Source organism: Orbicella franksi, chromosome 2 (genome assembly GCF_964199315.1).
Source record: "Orbicella franksi chromosome 2, jaOrbFran1.1, whole genome shotgun sequence".
Lineage (NCBI taxonomy): Eukaryota > Metazoa > Cnidaria > Anthozoa > Scleractinia > Merulinidae > Orbicella > Orbicella franksi.
The window spans coordinates 35865045-35887424 of record NC_138146.1 but is presented as its reverse complement, the minus strand read 5'-3'; the positions used below and the strand labels follow the sequence as shown (position 1 = coordinate 35887424).

At 37.6% G+C, this 22380-nt stretch overlaps 1 protein-coding gene across 1 annotated transcript; it reads right to left on the bottom strand.

Moving 5' to 3' along the window:
* Window positions 1-7330: 7330 nt before the first annotated feature.
* Window positions 7331-21913, bottom strand: LOC145479634 (sulfide:quinone oxidoreductase, mitochondrial-like). Its single transcript, XM_081458045.1, has 9 exons — window positions 21628-21913; window positions 16366-16536; window positions 16066-16119; window positions 13678-13872; window positions 12634-12855; window positions 11344-11595; window positions 10811-10921; window positions 10184-10251; window positions 7331-8633 (listed from the first exon to the last, which is right to left on the bottom strand). Exons 1-9 carry the CDS (start codon window positions 21811-21813, stop codon window positions 8573-8575), a joined length of 1320 nt encoding a protein of 439 aa, XP_081314171.1. The 5' UTR covers window positions 21814-21913; the 3' UTR covers window positions 7331-8572.
* Between the last annotated feature and the right edge of the window lie 467 nt (window positions 21914-22380).

Genomic DNA, 22380 nt, shown 5'->3' with positions numbered 1-22380 from the left:
TAAGAAAAGGAGAAAAAGAAAAGGAGATAAAAAATAATTAAAAGGAAACGAAAAGCCTAAAGTTTCTCGTTCAAAAACGTCGTCGTCGAGTAATTTCAAAATTACTCCCTGAATTGTACGACACGAGGTCCAATTACTAATTAATCGTATCTGTAACAAATTTCGGAATTAAAAATGTCTTTTGAGAACTTCTTTTTAACGGGAGGTTAAAACAAAAGAAAATTTAAACTTTCCGCTCTAATAGTGGTCACAGTCGCTTATAAGAGGTTCCAAATATGGTGATTTGACTTGGAAACTTTTAGTATTTTGGAGAATCGGACTGATCGCTTACGAGAAGTGGTCGCTTTCAAGAGGTTCCAAATATAATGATTTGGGTTGGAAACTTTTAGTATTTCGGAGAACTTGTCGCTGAGGAGAGGTGGTCGCTTACAAGAGGTTCCAAATATAGTGATTTGACTTAGAAACTTTTGGTATTTTCGAAAGCTGATCGCTTACAAGAGGTGGTCGCTACGTACCGGAGGTTTGACTGTACCAGGCATTTTGAGAGGATGAAGGGTGAGAGAGTTAGTCCCCCGCATAAGAATACATTGGTCATCTTGAGTTATTTTTAGATCCTTCCTAGCGTCAAACATTGCTTACGTGGAGGACAGCCCAAGCGGCTTTACACGCATTTTTGTTTCCTCAAAGACATCATCAGTGCCACCACGCGCGTGGTAGCAGTATCCACGGACGAATTATATCTAAAAATAACTTGAGTGATTACCCTGAGAATAAGGCCTACAAGCAGAATAAGTCTTCTTACTCTTCATTCTCTCTTACTAGTCAGTCCCACCCTTTAGAAACGACAGTGGTTACAACTATTTTATCTATCTAACGGAAACTGCAATTCCAGCTGGTCAGTTGAGCCACTTTGCCCTACAATAGCTACATGTTACCGTATTGCTTTTCTTGAAAATTGGAAATAGGAAATAAATATGGAGATGATCCCATGGTCATTTTTTTTAACTTCGGTGGACGATCAGTTTGTTTTCGCATCAAAGCCCGATTTCACGAAAACATCCATGCAATGCGCGAGTAACATCCGCGGGAGAACTGGGAACCGTTTCTAAACAAAATTTGAGAAGGAATACCCAAGGCATAAGGCTTATATAGCGATTAACTCTCTTGGTCTCTCGTTCCCTCTAGCTTCTTGACGTAAAGCATTTATTTAATGATTTTCACCCTCCAGAGCGTTTTCATATCGTTTACCATGCCCTATTCAATATTATGTAGTTTTGGTCTCTTCCTATTTTTCATACCGTGCAATAAAATATAATCTCTGAATACTTGTCTGCTTGGTTGCTTTTAGTTAACTTTCGTTTCAGTTTTGTGTCAGTCATTGTGAAACTGACCTGTCAGAAGATGGAGACTCCTGATTGTATGAAAATCACTATAAATAGTAATAAGATGACACTTGCTATTTAGAAAAATAAATTCAGATGAATGAAACAACATACGGTATTCATATATAAATTTAACCAAGCCTAAAAGCGGAGAGCTCTCCCATTACTACAAATAATCTACTTGACACAATAACCTTCAAAGAGAAGTGTTTGCGATGCTTTTGATGGATGGTAAAGATTTAACAAGATTTCTCATAAAGATTACTTTTCATATATAAAATTTCAGTGCTCACAGTTTTATACTTATATTACTTTTTTGATTACGTTCAATTTGAAATGACAACTCGCCTACCATCTTCCACTCATAAGTTTTCACTGTACTTTTGACTCAAGCAACTTAAACTAGTTTCACTTATTTGCATTTGCAAGACTTTAATGATGGCACGAGGAAAGAGGTTGTTTCAATATTGAAACACTAACTAAGGTGTCATTGCATGGAGTGCATTACAGTACTTTAATGCAACTTAGGCTAGGCTTACACAGATTGATTTTGCCATAATTTACAAACGAGTGGACAAATCTGAAATGAAAACTCCCTGGTTTGGTCGTGTCTCTGGAGATTTTGAACCCAAATTTAAATCTGAAAACTTTTGAATCCAGAGAGTTTTGTTGTGTAAAAGACTTGAAAGAACCAATCCGGATATATTTCTGATGCAAACAATGTTGGCATTGGCCACATGTATTTTGAGATGGCAATGATGACATGACCAAAGACCCCAACATAATGGACAACTATACTATGGTCAGTGAGTGGAAAAGAAATTTCAGAATGTCTCACTGTGCCTTTATGGAACTTTGTGAAGATCTTTGCTGTACAAACAAAGATCAAAGACTAGGGGTTTAGAGTAATATACACAGGTCTCTTTTTCTGGTAACAGACATACTTAGAAATCCTTGTCTGGCTACACCTTACAGACTGCAACAGCTACTAATTACGACAACCTCCTTTTCTTTTAACTCCTTCTTGGTTATTTAGACTACTAACTTAAGGTTTAAATAAAGATGTTGTTATTACTGTAGTAGTTACAGAAAATAAAGATGTTGTTGTTGTTACAAAACCATGTACTAAATTTCATTCAGCACAACTCACTCAATACTGCAGGCTCTAATTTAAATTCACTTTTATATTGTTCAAGGTTGTTGGAGATCAGTTTGACAAAAACCAAAAAGGCATAGAGTCCAAATATTATGAAACAATGTATGCCTTGCTAGACACAATAAGTCCTGGATACAGTCAGTCATTTGGCGAGGCACTGGTACGGAAACTAGCTTCACTGCCAGGAAATGTTAGTGAAGAACCCTCAGAGATGCCTGACAAAGATGCTGATAAAACTCACCCAGTCTCATCTTGACAGCAATCATCAGACAATATTCCTACTACTATTATCTAAGTACATGATTTTTTTTTTATTGTGAGCTTTAGTTGGTGATGAAATGTAATAATGATGCAATGTTTTAAACTACATTTTCTTATTTTTATAGTCTTGAACTTGGGGAGGAAGGTTTTGTCTCTCAAGGCAGTGTTTTCTTATTGTATTATTATTTATAAATATTATGATCTAATTATTAAGGTGTATTATTTATTGTAACGAGTTTGAGGATTTATTTGAGGTGAAATTTTCTTAAGAAAACGAGAGGGCATTAAAGGCCTTCTGAACAGATGATTTACCAAAACAACATGTTGGTGCACCTGGGAAGTGTGGCATATGACTGTATCTACTGGCTTGCATGACTAGTGTTGTGGTAATAATAATAGAATACATAATGCCTCAAAATAGTATTAAATTTTTTATCCAATGTCATTTTGAGTCTCAGACAACTTTAAAAAAGTGTATAAAAAAGTATTTTTAAGAATGTTTTGTCTTGAATAGTTTTAAGCCAATACATGAATTGCACAATAATTGGTGCAACTTGAAAGAAAATAACCAAAAAACTTTCAAGTTCTTCATCAGCTGATCATGATGAGATCAGGTCCTAACAAGTAATTCTGCTGTCTTCTTCAATGTTAATCAACAAATTCTCCTTCCTGTATGGTCCGTTATCTTTTTGGTGTGCACCTTCTGCAAACAAATTTCAGAGATTCCCAGTTTTTAACTTTTTATGCTATTGAAGTTTTTGTATATTAGGTACTTTGTTATTTAAAATATTTTTCCAACACTGTTATGAAAATTTGCACATAACCATTATGTAGACAGAAGGCTGTGTAAGTAGCATTTTATAAATTACAGTGCTGTATTTGACATAATTTTTGTTTGTTAGTCTGTTGGTTCTTAATTGTTAGCTTGTATTAAATACACAGTTAATACATATTTAAAGAGAATTCTGTATAAAAAATGTTGGAAACAGAATAGTTTACTATTTTCATTACTTTAACATATAAAATGTGTGTAACTGCCCTTTATAGTGTTAATAAAGAATTGAACTGAATTCAATATTGCATCAGTATTTCTAATATTTCACTACTTCCAATCACTTTGCATCGAGCTAGTAACTCAGATACTTGACATAGAAAGATGTAATAGCATCTTGACTCCCGTGCCGCCCATAATCGGCCGTGGCGAGCAATGGCCTTTGTTCCACTTCTGACGTCATCATCTCTGACCAAACTTGGCATCATCTATACTAAACTTCTGCAGGAGGAAAAGATCTTTCCAGTGATACCCAGATCAGAGTGATCGACTCCATGGAGCCTGAAATATGCACGAAAATCCTCAGAAATTTGAGTGAAAAACTCAGAGCAAAATTTCCTTTGGCTACTCCATGGTAAAAATTGCCCGTCTCGATGATGCTTTCTCAGAGTTTTTTGAACTGGAAGCAAGCCCAGTAGAAGTTCAATCACTGCAGCAAAAGGATAAGAAAAGGAGAAAAAGAAAAGGAGATAAAAAATAATTAAAAGGAAACGAAAAGCCTAAAGTTTCTCGTTCAAAAACGTCGTCGTCGAGTAATTTCAAAATTACTCCCTGAATTGTACGACACGAGGTCCAATTACTAATTAATCGTATCTGTAACAAATTTCGGAATTAAAAATGTCTTTTGAGAACTTCTTTTTAACGGGAGGTTAAAACAAAAGAAAATTTAAACTTTCCGCTCTAATAGTGGTCACAGTCGCTTATAAGAGGTTCCAAATATGGTGATTTGACTTGGAAACTTTTAGTATTTTGGAGAATCGGACTGATCGCTTACGAGAAGTGGTCGCTTTCAAGAGGTTCCAAATATAATGATTTGGGTTGGAAACTTTTAGTATTTCGGAGAACTTGTCGCTGAGGAGAGGTGGTCGCTTACAAGAGGTTCCAAATATAGTGATTTGACTTAGAAACTTTTGGTATTTTCGAAAGCTGATCGCTTACAAGAGGTGGTCGCTACGTACCGGAGGTTTGACTGTACCAGGCATTTTGAGAGGATGAAGGGTGAGAGAGTTAGTCCCCCGCATAAGAATACATTGGTCATCTTGAGTTATTTTTAGATCCTTCCTAGCGTCAAACATTGCTTACGTGGAGGACAGCCCAAGCGGCTTTACACGCATTTTTGTTTCCTCAAAGACATCATCAGTGCCACCACGCGCGTGGTAGCAGTATCCACGGACGAATTATATCTAAAAATAACTTGAGTGATTACCCTGAGAATAAGGCCTACAAGCAGAATAAGTCTTCTTACTCTTCATTCTCTCTTACTAGTCAGTCCCACCCTTTAGAAACGACAGTGGTTACAACTATTTTATCTATCTAACGGAAACTGCAATTCCAGCTGGTCAGTTGAGCCACTTTGCCCTACAATAGCTACATGTTACCGTATTGCTTTTCTTGAAAATTGGAAATAGGAAATAAATATGGAGATGATCCCATGGTCATTTTTTTTAACTTCGGTGGACGATCAGTTTGTTTTCGCATCAAAGCCCGATTTCAATCGTTGTACCAGGGAATAAAGAAATTCTACGATCTGTTTTGCCATATGTATTTCATCAAGCCTGGTTTTCACTAGCGACGCAAGCACAAGCGCAAGCACAAGCGCAAGCACAAGCGCAAGCAATAGGGATGACCCAAGTGAAAACGAAATTCGACGCAAACACAAGCACAAGCAAAATTATCCGAAACTTCCGCCATTTAGTTAAACTGTTTAGGCGTGAGGTAATCTAGATCCAGTGTTTTCATGGGCCAAACTTAACCACGTGTGGTAAATATCCTTGTGTTTGTGCTTGCGTCGCTTGTGAAAACCAGGCTTTAGAGAGCTTAAGCAAACCACGACGGCAACGAGAACGCCACCAAACTAAAAGGTTTAATGAGCAGAACAATAGGTGTGCACGTACGTTACAAATCTTTGTACATTTCATTGCCGTCCTTTGTAAACAACGTGAAATGACAAAATTCCGCCTATTTCGGAGGACGCGGCTAATTTTTCGTATTTTCATTTGGTATTGAACGATGGCATTGTATCTTTAGCTTGAGCAAGTCCCGAGACCAGGCCAATAGGCGCACTGGACAGATCCAGATAACTGCAAAAATTCGAAGGTGAAATATAACTTTCTTATTTTACTAGGCGTTGTCCTCGGGGTTGCCTTCGTCGTTGCTTCTTGGATGTACAAACCAATAAAAGCGAGCTAAACAAATCTTAAAAAATATATATGATTATGATATAAATCGCTCTTCAAGAGTGGAGTGAAGACAAGTCAAAGAGAGGACAAGACTTTGAGCCTGGTTTTCACTAGCGACGCAAGCGCAAGTACAATGATTCTTATTTCACCGTCAAAACGGCCTTGATGCAGGTATAAGCACAAGCGCAAGCACAAGCACAAGGCTCAAAATTTTTCCTTTTTTACTGTGCTGCGCTTATGCTTGCGTTTGCGCTGCAACAAGTAAAAAGGTAACCCTCTTGAGTTATTTTGATCCCTCCTAGATCCCAGCGTCAAACATTGCTCACGTGGAAGACTGCCCAAGCGGCTTTACACGCATTTTCTTCCTCCAAGAAATCATCATTGCTACGCGCGTAGTAACATTATCCACGGACGAATTATATCTAAAAGTAACTAGAGGGGAGATTACCCAGAAAGAGAGGCCCATAAGGAGAGTAAGTCTTCTTACTCTTCATTCTCTCTTGCTAGTCAGTCCCACCCTTTAGAAACAACACTGGTCACAACTACCTTATATCCATCTAACGGAAACTGGAATTCCAGCTGGTCTGTTGAGCCACTTTGCCCTACAATAGCTATGCTACTATATAGGTTTTCTTGAAAATCGGGGACAGGAAATAAATATGAAGAGGATCCCATGTTTTTTGAACTTCGGTGGACGATCAGCGTGTTTTCGCATCAAAGCCCAATTTCAGTCGTGGCACTAGGAAATGAAGAAATTCTACGACCACTTTTGCCATATGTATTTCATTAGAGAGCTTAAGAAAACCACGACGGCAACGGCAACGAGAACGTCACCAAACAAAAGGTTTAATGAGCAGAACAATGGCTGTGCACGTGCGTTATAGATCTTTATACATGTCTTTGTCGTCCTCTGCAAACAACGTAAAATGACTTTGGAGGACGCGAACGACGGCGGCTAATTTTCGTATTTTTATTTGGAATTGAACGTTGGCGTTGCATCTTTAGCTTGAGCAAGTCCCCAGACCAATAGGCCCACTGAACAGATCTTTATAATTGCGAAATTCGAAGGTAAAATATAATTTTGTTTTTTTCAAGGCGTTGTCCTCGGGGTTTCCTTCGTCGTTGCTTTGTCTCCGTATCAAAGCCCAATTTTAATCGTAACATCACGGAAAAAGAATTCCCAGACCTGTTTGGCCATATTTCATTCCTAATCAAAGCTCGATTTGAATCGTTGCATCAGGAACAAAAACATACGGATCATTCTAGGAAGACCTTTTCTACGAAACAACAAATACACAAATTCGTAGCTGTTAGTGTTTATTTGATTTCTGTGCAAACCATCCTCTCTATGCTGAACTAATACGTACATCCTAAATTCAATTTTAATGAAATTCTACTTACATTTAGGGTTGCTAGCAGCTGAGTAGCTTACGAATCAACCGTGAGTGAAAGCTTTTAATTGTATACTACAGTAATTGCTACACTACCGTTCAAGCTGTACTGTGCTGTAGGATGAAGGATATCAGAGTTCACTCCCCGTACAAGCCTTACTCCTTACGTAACCCCTCCCAAGTTTATTTCATTGTTTTCAGATCACTACCGGTTTGGAAATCCCAGGAACGTCTTAGAAATAGACAACCCTGTGACGCGAATTTTACTCACGCGGACAGCTGCTTTACACCCAATTCCATCCTACACGAAAACATCCATGCAATGCGCGAGTAACATCCGCGGGAGAACTGGGAACCGTTTCTAAACAAAATTTGAGAAGGAATACCCAAGGCATAAGGCTTATATAGCGATTAACTCTCTTGGTCTCTCGTTCCCTCTAGCTTCTTGACGTAAAGCATTTATTTAATGATTTTCACCCTCCAGAGCGTTTTCATATCGTTTACCATGCCCTATTCAATATTATGTAGTTTTGGTCTCTTCCTATTTTTCATACCGTGCAATAAAATATAATCTCTGAATACTTGTCTGCTTGGTTGCTTTTAGTTAACTTTCGTTTCAGTTTTGTGTCAGTCATTGTGAAACTGACCTGTCAGAAGATGGAGACTCCTGATTGTATGAAAATCACTATAAATAGTAATAAGATGACACTTGCTATTTAGAAAAATAAATTCAGATGAATGAAACAACATACGGTATTCATATATAAATTTAACCAAGCCTAAAAGCGGAGAGCTCTCCCATTACTACAAATAATCTACTTGACACAATAACCTTCAAAGAGAAGTGTTTGCGATGCTTTTGATGGATGGTAAAGATTTAACAAGATTTCTCATAAAGATTACTTTTCATATATAAAATTTCAGTGCTCACAGTTTTATACTTATATTACTTTTTTGATTACGTTCAATTTGAAATGACAACTCGCCTACCATCTTCCACTCATAAGTTTTCACTGTACTTTTGACTCAAGCAACTTAAACTAGTTTCACTTATTTGCATTTGCAAGACTTTAATGATGGCACGAGGAAAGAGGTTGTTTCAATATTGAAACACTAACTAAGGTGTCATTGCATGGAGTGCAAGGAAAGCACTACTTCTTAAGCCCCAAATGAAGGGTCCTTCTCAGCGGCGACACACCTGGCCAAAGGCCCCTGAAAGGTAATATTAAAATCGTATAATTGTTACTACAAGCAAACTCCTTTAATTGAAACAATTAGGAACAAGATGGCAACAGCTCAGTTCTCACAACATTCTGCATTAAGACAAGTTTATTTTTTAAAATTCATCTTGTAAAGACCAATACCCACTTTGAGTGAGTGAAGTTTTGATCATTATTGTTGAACGCTTTACAGGAGTTTAGGAACAAGTAACCGCATCCACGCACGAGAAAAGCCTTAACATGACCTTCTGATGATTTCAAAAATGTGTTGCGTTTTTTCACATGACGCCACAGAAGCCATACTGGTGTCCCACTGGCACTGTTTTTCTCTCAAAACGACCCGGGGATTATGAGGCGAGACATTCCAGACTAGAAGGGATTGGGACGAGACATGGGCGCAGTACTAATCTCGCCCCAACTCTTTTTCGTCCATACCGCCCTTATGCGTTCGTGTTCAGGAGTTGCCGCTTTTCATGTGACGTCATCATTTTCCAAAATAAGAAATTACCAATCCTTCTGAAGGTTTAGTTTCATGAGACGTAAGGTCCTCTAATAACTTGACGTTTTGCAGCGTTTAAGCTCGACAGGGTTCCTCATTTTGAAATAGGGCACGTTTGAATTTCCAAGTTTGTGCGTTGTGTGGCATTGAAATGGCGGCCCGATAAGGTTCTCGAGTAGTCAAAAAGATGAGTTATTGCTCACGTTTTTGCTAATTAAACAGTTGTTGCCCTATAAAAAGTGTTAATTTCAATGTTTTGGAGCTCTAGAGTAATAACTTTTCGTTTCAATGGCAAAACTCGATGACAGATGTTTCTGTTACTTTACGGCCGCCATGTTTGTGTCCCTCCGAGGGGCACAAACATGGCGACTTCATACAAAGCTCTATAAATTTGAGTGATACACTTCTCCGAATAACGGGAGAATGAAAACCTGCACAGACCTAAATCTTGGCGAGGTTGTTTATATATCAATCATCTTTTATATCCCAGCTTCTTGACTTAATTTATCGAATGGTTATGATTTTTATTTTTGATGGCGTGACACTGCAAACCAGCCATAAACACTTATCTGACCTTGGAGAGAAAAAAAAAACGGCTGCCAGCAGTCTACCCAAAACTATGAAACGGCGGCAATGTTGGTGTCCCAAACCAATCCAACTGTAAGGAGATGTAAACACTTTTCTTATAAATGTAAACAATATCATTTGTTCCAATAAATTTGCATGGCTGCTGGCCACGCGTGTGAAAACGCCTTACTTGGTTGACTGCGTGGATATAACTGGGCTCGGTATAACTTAATTTTCATGAGTCAAGGGTAATAAATTCTTTTCAAAAAAACGCAAATACAGAAACAACAAAAACAGTCGTTTGGCTCGCAAGCCCTTCTTACACGTCCGCCACAGTTTAAGCCTCAATTTAATCCAAGGGAGGCATCGACCCTGCCTATCGTTTCCTCATTTTCAGTAGATACCAGCAATCAGGAAGCGGCTTTATAATAGAATTTTTTAACAGTTAAATTGCATTTGACCTCTCAATGACTCACCTGACCAATCCATTCCAGTAGACCTCAGGGAGAATATCTTTTTTCATGTAGTACATTGTGTAACGTTCCTGAAAGCAAACCAACAATAGAAAAACAAGAAATTCCTACATCTTTAAAACCAAGGCCACACTGTCTATTACTGCTTTTTAACAACTGTCTCAAGATGTTATCCACTGTAATAAATTGTGATTGGACTAAACCATCCCCACTCACACCATACAAACAACAAAAATTTGAACTGACAACAGCAAAATGGCGCAAACTCAACCATCACTTGGAATCCAGGATACAAGCTGTTGTTATGGCTACCTGACAAAAAACAAGAAGGCCTAGATCGAAATGAAATGTAAATAGCATCTCATTTTTAGGAAAACCAGGTGTTTCCAGTCTCTCAATGCAATGAACAATGGTACAGAAGATAATAGAGAAAGGTTCAGACATTCCAAAATGCCACGCTCTGTTTCATGCAGATGACGTGATGCATGCGACAAGGAACTGACAAAAGGCATGGCAGTGGAAATAAACTCGCCCTTCTCAACAATCAAAACCTAATTTTCTCTTCTACAAGAAAAAACCATTTGGCAAGAAGGCGGCCAGCCAAACTGCAATTGCTTTATTTACACTGACCTTTCCTTGATCGAAAGGAAACGTTTCCAGGGGATTGCCATTGTAGTCAAATTCAGCAAGGATAAGTTTACCATAACCAGTGACAAGAGGGCACGAAGTGTACCCATCATACTAGACGGAAAAAAATCATATTCAAAATAAATTACATATTTATACATAAAAAGCATAATACTGAAATAAAATCAAAATGTATCTCAGGTGTCTGAGCTGAGTCACAAATACAGAGCCTGAAATGTGATTATCTATAAATGGTCTCCTTAGAGAAAAAGGATGTCATGCTACCCCCCTATCCTAGGTCCAGTTATTTTCGTCAATGGATTTCTTTAGACTGTTCATTTTGGTCACATTTTAGGATCACATATCAGTAAGAACAAAAGGATAACGTACTGTCAGATTTAACAGTGACTTCATGGCAAGCGGCATCCCTCAGACTACCCCACCACTAAAATAATGCAGTTTCTACATTTTTCAGCTTCTTCCACTTTGCCCATTACCAACTGTGACATCAATTTAGGCTAAGCAGCAAATTTTACCTGAGCTGGCATGGGTCGACCATCTATCAGTGCAAACAGGTTTGCCTTGATTACACCAGTCTGACCGGCTACAGCAGCAGCTGTTTTTCCATTAGGCGAGTTGGAACAGTCACCAATGGCAAATATGTTGGGATACTTTTTATGTCTCATGGTGGTCTTCTCAACATCCACAAAACCATTTTGATCTGAGATAGGACTTCCAAGCAGGCAATCTGGTGGTCCCATAGGAGGCGTCACATGAATCATGTCATACTGAAACAAAAACCAGCATACTTCTAGTTTTTATTGTCAAGTGAGCTAAATTGTAAAAGATCAGGTCAAAGCAAACAAAGAGTGGACAACAGAACTTTAAGAAATGAGGGTTGGAAGCTACAGAAGAGTACAGATGCATTGTAAGATTAAGAGTATTGCACAACATTGATTATTAAGGATTGCAAAGTGAGTTTTGACATATGTACTTGTACGCTAGCTCACAAGAAAGGCCCTGAACATCTTTGCTAGCATAATGAACTGATTTTTTTGTGCGCTAATTACCCCACTTGTTCATTGGCTATATATTACACAAAGCTTTTTACAATTCATTATTGATTTATTAGGAAACATTTTCTGTGCACTAGCTGTGCTAAAAGCCAAACCAAGTGAAGTGTACCCCTCAAGATTACATTAATGAATTGATTATTAGCTAGTGAAGTGTTATGAATATGCTAGTTGTATCAAGAATGCAAAAGTGAATTGATTATTGGAAAATTGAACCCACTAGTCGTTCCAAGAATACAGCTAATGGGTTTAATGTTCAAAAAAATCAATTTAATATTGATTTTTGAAATGACTAGCGAGTTCAATATTCAAATAACCAACTCATTATTGCATTCTTGAAACGATTCGCAAGTTCAATATTCAAATAACCAATTCATTAATGTAATTTTGAGGGGTATGCTTCACTTGGTTTGACTGTAAAAATTCTCTTTGCTCACACCATCATTTTGACTGAGTTCACACTGGTTTTGCTTCTAAGGAGTTACATAGGTGCAGCTTTTAGCCCATGCTTTAATCTTGTCAGGGTGTTTTCTAACAACAAGCATGTAACTTAATTAAATCTAATTATACAAGGCTCGAAAAATGTGCTGTCCTGTTGTCCAGACAAGTAGATTTTCCTGCCAGGTAAGAGGCTTTTCAGTCTTACAAAGCAAAATTTTAGAGCCGCCTGTCCGAAGGGCAAGCTGGAATTCAAGTTTCTTTCGAGCCCTGTCAAACTATAGCATTTATATTGGGTACCCCAGCAAAACCTACCTGGTAAGTTTCTAGTAGCTTTTTCTCCAACTTTGAATCATCCAGCACTTCAAAGACTGCTTCCTTGCTGTCTGGTTTGATGGCAAACAAATTTCTCTTGAAGTTCAATTTGATCTCTCTTTCATTCACAATTTTTGATAAGGCATCAGCGTATTTCTTCACACCAAATATTTTATCCAGTGAAGTGTTAAACATTATATTTGCTTTGTTACGAACGTTGTTCTAAAAAGAAAGAAATTGCCATGCCTCAAAATACATGTAGATCCCATTTAGGCACATTATGTGTACCGGGACAGTAACAATTATTGATGAAAGCTAAAAGATAGAGAATGAACTCACACTGCTTATGCTATGTACTGTGGAACATGGTTAATATGGACATCTATCGGGCATTCTTAGGTGCTAAGTGAATAAAGATCAATGACCATGAATTTAGATGGCGAATTTTTGGTGAATTTTACCCTTATTATAAGTGCTGTAGATGGGTGTCTGTATTAAAGGGGTTTGTTGGAATAATTGTTAATGACACATTTTATTGAAACAAAGGCTGCATTCACTCAGGCACCGCGCCCGAGCACCAAGTGTGCCAGACTGTTATAAAGCCTAAAAAATTTAAAGCAAATGGAATGATTTTCAATGTTTTAAATGCATGCATGTACATTACAATATATTGTCAACACAACATGATTTTTCATCCAAGTGCTTGACATACAAACTATAATTCACCTTGCTAACTCAGTACCTCTGTCATTAAGAGCTCATTGTCCAGAGCTAATTTACAGAGATCGAACTGTGCATAACTGGGAGGATTCACTATGAACTCTTACTTACAAGCAGTAGCTTCTTCAAATTGATTTTGTTAACCCAAAAACAGATTGATTTATACATTTACAGACTCAGTGGTATGCATGAATGCAAAACATGTTTGCAAAATTACTAACCAGGTTGAATAGTACACCTACTCAGGTATGCATATTTACGTTTAATTTTCATGGCATGCAGATGTCATTATCTCTGCTGGGCCAAACATTTTGTAAAACTTACCTGTCTAAAGTAATCTTCTGCCAAGTACATGATCTTTTGAGGGGCACCTAGGCACTTTATAGGTGTATTAGGGACAGTGAATATGGCATTCCCTCCCTGAAAGTTTTGTATAGCCTTCCATGTGTCATTCACTGTCAGGTGGGAGTAATTACAGCCAACACCAGGGGTCCCTAATGCTTCTTTTAGGCCATGAACCTATCACATTCAAAGAAAAGATAGATGTTCAGTAACAGCTTAAGGGATTTTGTCTCACTGGTCACATGTTGATGTGTGGGTATACACCTACACAAAGGACACAATTTTCAGAATACATGTATACATTTCAAGCTCAACTAACACATCTGAACATACAAGTCTGAAAAGTGTTATTTCTCAACAATATTGACAAAAAGAATGAGAAATTCTAAAGAGTAGCACCAATTAAGGTTACCGTATACCTTCAGGGGTGTCTCGCGTCCAAGCGATGTAGCGCGTCCGGTTTAAGCTGTAGATACCTTAGCCCCTATATCAAATTAAAGCTTATAGAGCTGGCTATCAAACCATACCAAAAATTTTGAAATAAAATGAATTGCCAATTTTTTCACGGTCACCAAATGCAAGCGTCTTAATCACCTTTTGGAAGGTACAAGTCAAAGCGAATTTTGTTTTTCGCCAATTTATTTTTTTCCTCGGTTTCAGGACAAAAAGCACTAAAAAAGCGTGTCTGCGTTTTTCCTTATTCAATTGTAGTAAAAAGTTACAGAACATTTTCGAAATAGGATTAAAAAAATGTGAAGTGATCGTACAAAAATCGCTCTGGGAGAAAAAATATTTCGAAATAAACAATTCGCAGACACGTTTTTCTTCTTTATATGTTAATCTAGCTACTGTCCAAATTTGAGGGCAAACAAACAAATTCCGTTTGAGTTGTAACTCTTTAAAGTGTCTGCTTCAAGTGAAAAAATTTATCCGAGAAAACAGCGCTAAGAAAAATATCTTACTTCGCAAACAAACTCCACCCACAAACGCCTTCAACTGGGTTCTCAGATCACTGAGCCAATCAGTGCTTGGAAAATTTACTACCATTAACTCGCGGTGAAATTTACGCGTGAATCTGCAAAAAAACCTTGCGTTTCGCAATGCGCTCAAGGCGGAGAGATAATTTTTCTGCAGCTGGGTTTTTCTTGAAGCTGGTTTGGCAAAATGGGGAAGACGAAAAAGGATACGAACGTTAGAGTAGCTGGGCGACGAGAACAAACAAAAGAAAGCGCGGCAGAGCAAATGTGCATGGATAATATTACAATGGATCTCAATGAGTTGGACGATTCATCGGTATCGAACTCAACAAAAGAGTCACTGTAAACATCGCTGTTATCGCTGTCGAGTTCCCAAATTTTACACAACCTTTCTCTTCTCTTGACTCGATCTTTTTGCCCGCTTGATACGTCCGTAGCTTCATCCGCGAGGCCAACTTTCGCTTCTTCACTCATTGATGTATTTTTATTCATTCTTCGCTCTTTCAAACTGGTAAACGGACTTTTCCGTGGTCCATGTTTACTTATAACTTAATAGAATTACATCTAACACGAAAAATGCTTGGATTAACAATGCTGATTAACTGAGTAGCCAGCCAATTCGTGGTATCAATATCGGTAATATTCCCGCGAAAGTAGTCTCGGTTGATTGCATACACGTTATAGGGCTGTCAATCAAGAGGGAACTTTTACTTCCGGCCATAACGTAAAACATCCATTTCTCCGCCAATATTAGGTTTTTTTCAATTTTGTTTTCAGAAATTAGAGATTACTCTTCGACCATTAGTTTGAACCAAAAATCCAAATTTGAAGAAAATTGCCGATCTGAAGGTATACTGTAACCTTAACCCCTTGAGTGCCAGACCACTGTGTAAGCTGTGTGCAACACCATTTTAAAATTCCGTAAGCTTTTTCACTTAAACTATGACTGTATCGACGTGTACATGTACACATTTTCTGAAACGTAGTGTCTCTTCAATGCGGTTACTTTCACATCACAGAAATGGGAAATTAATAGCAGTCTCTTGAAAGACCTCCTATGAATCTAAGGTACCGATAAAAGTTGTTTCCTCTGTGCCAAGAGTTTGACTTAAAATTGTGATGTGCTCAGTAAGTCACAAACATTATAGGCACCTAAGGGGCACAAATCATGATGTACTGATCATGAGATAGTACCATAAATACAGTAGGCACTCCAGGGGTTAAGTATCACTTTGCCAAAAATTAAAGTAGTTATGATAACTGTAATTTCTGACAGGAATAATGATTTGTGCCAAACGTCTTGTGTTCTTTCCTAAATTACAGATCATTCCAGGACCTGCAATTGTCTTGAGTTCATTTTCTAATACAAACACAATGTCATACAGTTGTGTACCATGTCAAATCTAAGCTGAAGTCCAACTGCAACAATTAGAAAGTCATACTTGATCTGAAATAAGAAAGGAAAATTGTAAATAACTTTAAACTTCTTGTGATCTAAATTTATGAACATATTTGCGAATTTATTTAGTATTCATGTTTCCAAAATATTTGAATTATGAATAATGATCATGATAAATGTGAGATACCAGACTTTCACTAACATTGGCAATTTTCTTGATGACATACATGTATTAATATGCCGAAAGAAGAGTTAATAAATAATTTCATATGCAAATGGAAAAAGATCAGTAACCTCATCTCCATTGGCTGTCAGAACAAGATTTTTCTCAGGATTGAATTCTGCAATACTGGTTTTATACCAGGTGCAGCCTCCTGGAATAAGACTGCCAGTTGGCCGCACAGATTCTTCAAGACGGTTGATTCCACCTCCAACTAAGGTCCATAGGGGCTGATAATAGTGATTCTGAGAAAAACATAATCACTTTCAATTGGCTTAATCGGAACTTTAACCTGGACTAAGCAATGAAATTGGGCCAGCTACGCATACAGTGTAAATTAAGATACTATTTAACAATTAGACCTTGAGGCGAAGCTAAATGGGCCATTGACCCGTAGCCCTTGAGGGCGAAGGGTCTAATTGTTTTAGTACCACCCAACTAGTCGGACAGAAAAGGTAAAAATAAAGTTAGCAAATGCAAGTTAAAGAAATATTTATTTGGGAATAAAACGAAAGAAAACGTCATGCTCGATTGCACCAATTTCGCTACTCGAGGACTATTACTAATAGTCCTCTAGTAGCGAAGCCAATTTGAATGCAGGATTTGCATTAGTCCACTAGTTGGGTGATACTAAAAACAGATAGACTGCAGATAGATTAATTGAAGGAGAGCACAAGAAGACTGAGCAGATGAAACCTAAATTGTAAACAGCAGACAACTGGAAAACAAAAGACCAGAGATGTAAGCCTCTGCCATACACTGCAATTTGTATGGGTAGCAGAAATAGACTATGAATTGGCCAAATTCAATTTACAGTTGAACTACTGGTTGTGACCAGTACTTCTCATAAGCGACCACCTCTTCCCAGACCACCTCTCCTAACCTCCCATAAGCGACCACTTGACAGATAATATACCAGAAATTGGCTAATAAGGTGTTGTAGTTAACATTATCGCATTCCTAGCTAGTACAAGAGACGGAAATTTCTCAATAGCAAGTACAGTATTTTTTCTTGAAATTTGACTTTTGACATCAATAAAATTTAAAACATGGGTCTCCGCAGTAACCAAATGATAATGAGGCAAAATTTTGACCCAATATAGTCTAAGCTCTTGTAAGCCACCAACTCCCATAAGCGACCACCGAGGCTTGACATTTTGGGTGTATGGGGCGCCGTTTGTAAATTTATTATTTAGACCGAATTTATGCCATTTTCCCCTTATTTATAAATAATTGGAAATGCTACAAAATTTGTTTATAAATAAGACTCAAGAACTTGTCCGTTGATACGTAAATAATTATTTTACGTACGTTCTGATTTATAAATAATCTTTTACCATAGAGTTATTATATATAAATAATAAACTAAACAACTTCAATTATTTATAAATCAGGTCATCTCTAAAATAGTTTTTTACATATCATAAAGTTTGTAAATCCCATTATTTATAAATAAATTACTTCGCCGGGAGTGTAAATTCATTATTTAGAAGTAATAAATTTCACCTCACCGAGTGTAAATTTATTATTTATAAATAATGAACTTCACTGAGTGTGTAAATTCATTATTTAGAAATAATGAACTTCACTGAGTGCGTAAATTCATTATTTAGAAATAATGAATTTCTCCTCGCCGAGTGTAAACTTATTATTTATAAATATGAACTTCATTGAGTGTGTAAATTCATTATTTAGAAATAATGAAGTTTCATCTCACCAACTGTAAATTTATTATTTAGAAATAATGAATTAAACGTGTGTGTAAACTCGTTATTTAGAAACTCATTATTTAGAAATAATGAAGTTTCATCTCGTTGAGTGTAAATTTATTACTTAGAAATAATGAACTTCACTGAGTATGTGAATTCGTTATTTAGAAATAATGAAAGTATGAATGGCTGACCCAGCGTCTCTTGCCCGATCGATTTCAGAGGCTGTTTCTCGCGTTATAAGACAGTTAATGCTACCCTTGCTCAGGTAGGTATGTAGCCTGAAATTCAGCAGTGGCGGATCTAGGGGAGGTCCCCCCCCCCTTATTTTGGTTAATTGTGTTTAAGCGAGAATCACGCTTCAAATATCTATTATGTAGTTCTTATTCACTCAACAATTCGGCAGCTCACACTGCAACAGGAACAACGACAACGACAACAACTACTCAAAGGCCGAGGTAACGGGTAAATTTTAAGCCAAGAAATTGCTGCATGAAGAAAATGCAGAACTTTTAAAATCGGGAAATCAAATAATGTATTTACATGCTTAGATAATTTTTGTAGCCTGCGAACAGGCTCACGTTGGAGCACAAATGCGCTCGGCGTAGCTGAGAGCGAGAAATCAACGGGCGAAGCCGCGAGAGGAGAAAGTCACTTCTTGGCGCCTCTTTCCCGCCGATCGCTATTCTTCTTCATCACTCGCGTGTTTGATTCAAACGTGAGTTTGCTCGCAGGTTAAATTCTTTGTGACCTTTGTGACCTTTGGACGGATAGCTGTGTGACACACTTTGTTTGGCTTGATCAAGTCACGGCTGGGCAAGTCTATTCCAGGCAAGTCCAAAGATCGTACACGTGGAAAGCTAAATTCATTTACGTTTAAACCATTGTTGAATTTCAATAGAAATCAGAACTTTCACTTAACACGCCAAGCGATTTTTATTCTCTTCATGCAGCAGTTTCTTTTCTTAAAATTTACCTGTTACCTCGGCCTTTGAGTAGTTGTTCCTGTTGCAGTGTGAGCTGCTGAATTGCTGAGTGAATAAGAACTCCATAATAGATAGCTGAGGCAGGGGTGGGGGGGGGGGGAGAACGGGCTCCCCGGGCCCCTCCCCCAGATCCGCCAGTACTGAATTTCAGGCTACATACCGCCGCCGTTACCTACTTGAGCAAGGGTAGCATTAACTGTCTCACTTATAGCGTGAGAAACAGCCTCCGAAATCGATCGGGCAAGAGACGCTGGGTCAGCCATTCATACTTTCAGTATTTCTAAATAATGAATTTACATACTCAGTGAAGTTCATTATTTCTAAGTAACAAATTTACACTCGGCGAGATGAAACTTCATTATTTCTGAATAATGAATTTACACACTCAATGAAGTTCGTTATTTATAAATAATAAATTAACACTTGGCAAGGAGAAATTCATTATTTCAAAATAATGGATTTACACACTCAGTGAAGTTCATTATTTCTAAATAATAAATTTACACTCGGCGAGGTGAAATTTATTATTTCTAAATAATGAATTTACACTCCCGGCAAAGTAATTTATTTATAAATAATGGGATTAACAAACTTTATGATATGTAAATAACTACTTTAGAGATGACCTGATATATAAATAATTGAAGTTGTTTAATTTATTATTTATATATAATAACTCTATGGTAAAAGATTATTTATAAATCAGGACGTACCTAAAGTAATTATATACATATCAACGGACAAGTTCTTGTGTCTTATTTATAAACAAATTTTGTGGCATTTCCAATTATTTATAAATAAGGGGAAAATGGCATAAATTCGGTCTAAATAATAAATTTACAAACGGCGCCCCATATGGGTGGTCACTTACAGGACGTTCAACTGTATTTAACTGATTTTTCCCTTTGCTCCAAACCTATAACACCCCCTCCTTGTGAATTCCCTTTCTATCATAACAGTTCTTCTCCCCTTGTCAGTATTAGTCATAGACAGTGTAGCCAAGGGGGGGGGGGGGGCAGCTGAGGGGGGGCTTTAACCCCTCCCAATTTCAAGCAAAAAAGATATAAAATAATAATTTCATAAATATCTCCAGACCCCCTACAAGTTAGCACCTCTGGCGCTCGCTTGTAAGCCCCAATTCAAAATATGCTCTGCCATCCCTGCTAGTAGCAACTAGCAGTAGAAGCAGCAGCAGCAACAGTAATAATAGTCATCATCATCATCATAATTCATTTTTATAGCACTAGTTATTAGCAGTGGCATTAGCAGCAGTGGCGGATTTAGGGGAGAGGCTCAGGGGCCTACCCCCCCCTTATTTTGGGTGAAAAAAGAAGAAATAATTGAAGGAAGAAAAGCCGGCAGGGCAAGTAAAACAACCCCCCCCCCCCCCTTAGCTCAAAGTCTGGATCTGCCACTGAGCAGTAGCAGTGACTCAGTAGCTAATTAGCTGATAGATGAGTAGCAGTAGCAATAGCAGCAGATGAGGTATCTGGTTTGTAATGAATGACATCAATTTGCATTCCATCGAGTGAAACTTATAATGTTTATAAATATTAGGGTGCTGAGACTGCACAGTACAGACTGGAACTCATCTTTAAGCTTAAAATTAACAAGTTATGCTGTTGCTATGGTAACCTATTCCATCATAAAAAATTACCATAAATTCCTATTGGTTGTCTGGTACTGTACCATTGATTTATCAAAGAAGTGCAAAAACACTAAAACCGGTTGTGAATCACCAAATTAAACTCTATTATGCAGAACTAAAAATTTACTGAGGTAAGCTTACCCATCTACGACGCTTACTGCATGCAATTAGGCTTATATACGATAAAAGCTCAACAAAACACCAGGTTACGCAATTGGCTTCTATAATTACTCCAATGATCATTACTCCAATGATCGAATATCTTGGTTGGGACTCCCTTGAAGATCGTCGACTCCTCTTTCAAACTACTATGTTCTACAAAATCTTAATGGGACATGTTGGTATTAGCTTTCCTCCTGAAGTCCACGAAATAACAAGGGCCACCAGATTACTGAACAGTCGTCCTTTCCAACAAATCCGTGTATCAAATGATGTCTATAAGTTTTCCTTTTATCCAAGGACAATAGTAGCATGGAACAATTTACCTATTTACGAAGATGTTGATATAAATAATTTTAAGACTATTGCTCTTGCAGCCATTAAATCTTTTGTATAGTGTATATCCAGACGTCCTAACTTGTCTCGACGAGATTATACTTAATCTATTTTATCTTATCTTTTACTAACTTATAATTTTTACTGTATATATACATATTGTAATTATTTATTACGTGCTTTTATTATGTTATTTTAAACTCCTAGTATAGTTCCACTGTTTAAGGATTATACTTATTAAAGATTAAAGATTAAAGCTAAATTCGAATCACACGTGTACTGGTCAACAGAAGCATGATCAATAAGCTTTCAATTGGGTAAACCTACAAGTAGCATGAACTTTCGCACGTATCTAGCAGGGGGTAAGTCTGAAAAGTAATCGAACAATATACTTAATTTTACCCCTTCAAAATTAAGAATACATGAAAGGAAATTTCAACTCAAAACTAAAATGCTAAGATCCAGATTTCTACAACAAACGCGGGTCGACTAGTTTACCTCAGATGGTTCAATAATGGCCGTAGATTTAGGAAATTTCCGGCAGAGAGTGGATCCAATCGACAGTCCCCCAGAACCACCACCAGCCACAACGAATTGATAGTGCTTGGTCTGCCTTCGAATCGAAGTGCTGAAGCCCCTGGCACCGAATCTGTAAAGGCCATGAGAATATCTCCGTAACAGCATCTCTCTGTTGAAACACCCTGCAGCACAAATGATACTACGTCTAGTCCTGCCAAGAGTCGCCGTACAGTGTAGGTCCGTTCCGTCCGAAAAGTGACCTATTTAGCTGTCTGGCCGGAAAAGTTTGTGTTAGGTCACGTGACGTCGTATACGTTCTGAAACCACAGGTTCCCCAGGCACTAGCTATGAGATGGCGTGGGGTTTTACGACCGTTCTTAGGAAGTAAAAATATAGTGTTAAGTTTTCATTGAAAATACCTTACCTTACTTTCATAGTGTATCGCTTGTTGTCTGACTGCCTACTTTGCTGAAACGAGGCCATTTTAGCGTGTGATCTATTTGGCCTGGGTTACAAAAACAATGTTCTCTTTTCACCAAAGTATATGTAAGCAGTAAGACAACAAACGTTGCACTTTGGAAATAGAGAGAGGTATCTTTATTGAGAACCTTCAGTTATTTTAATTTCTAAGAGCGGTCGTAAATATTCCCAAACAATGCAAACTCTTCTTTTTGATTCATAGCATAGCTGGAGCTTGGGTAACCTGTGAAGAAAATCATGTTTCAACGCACG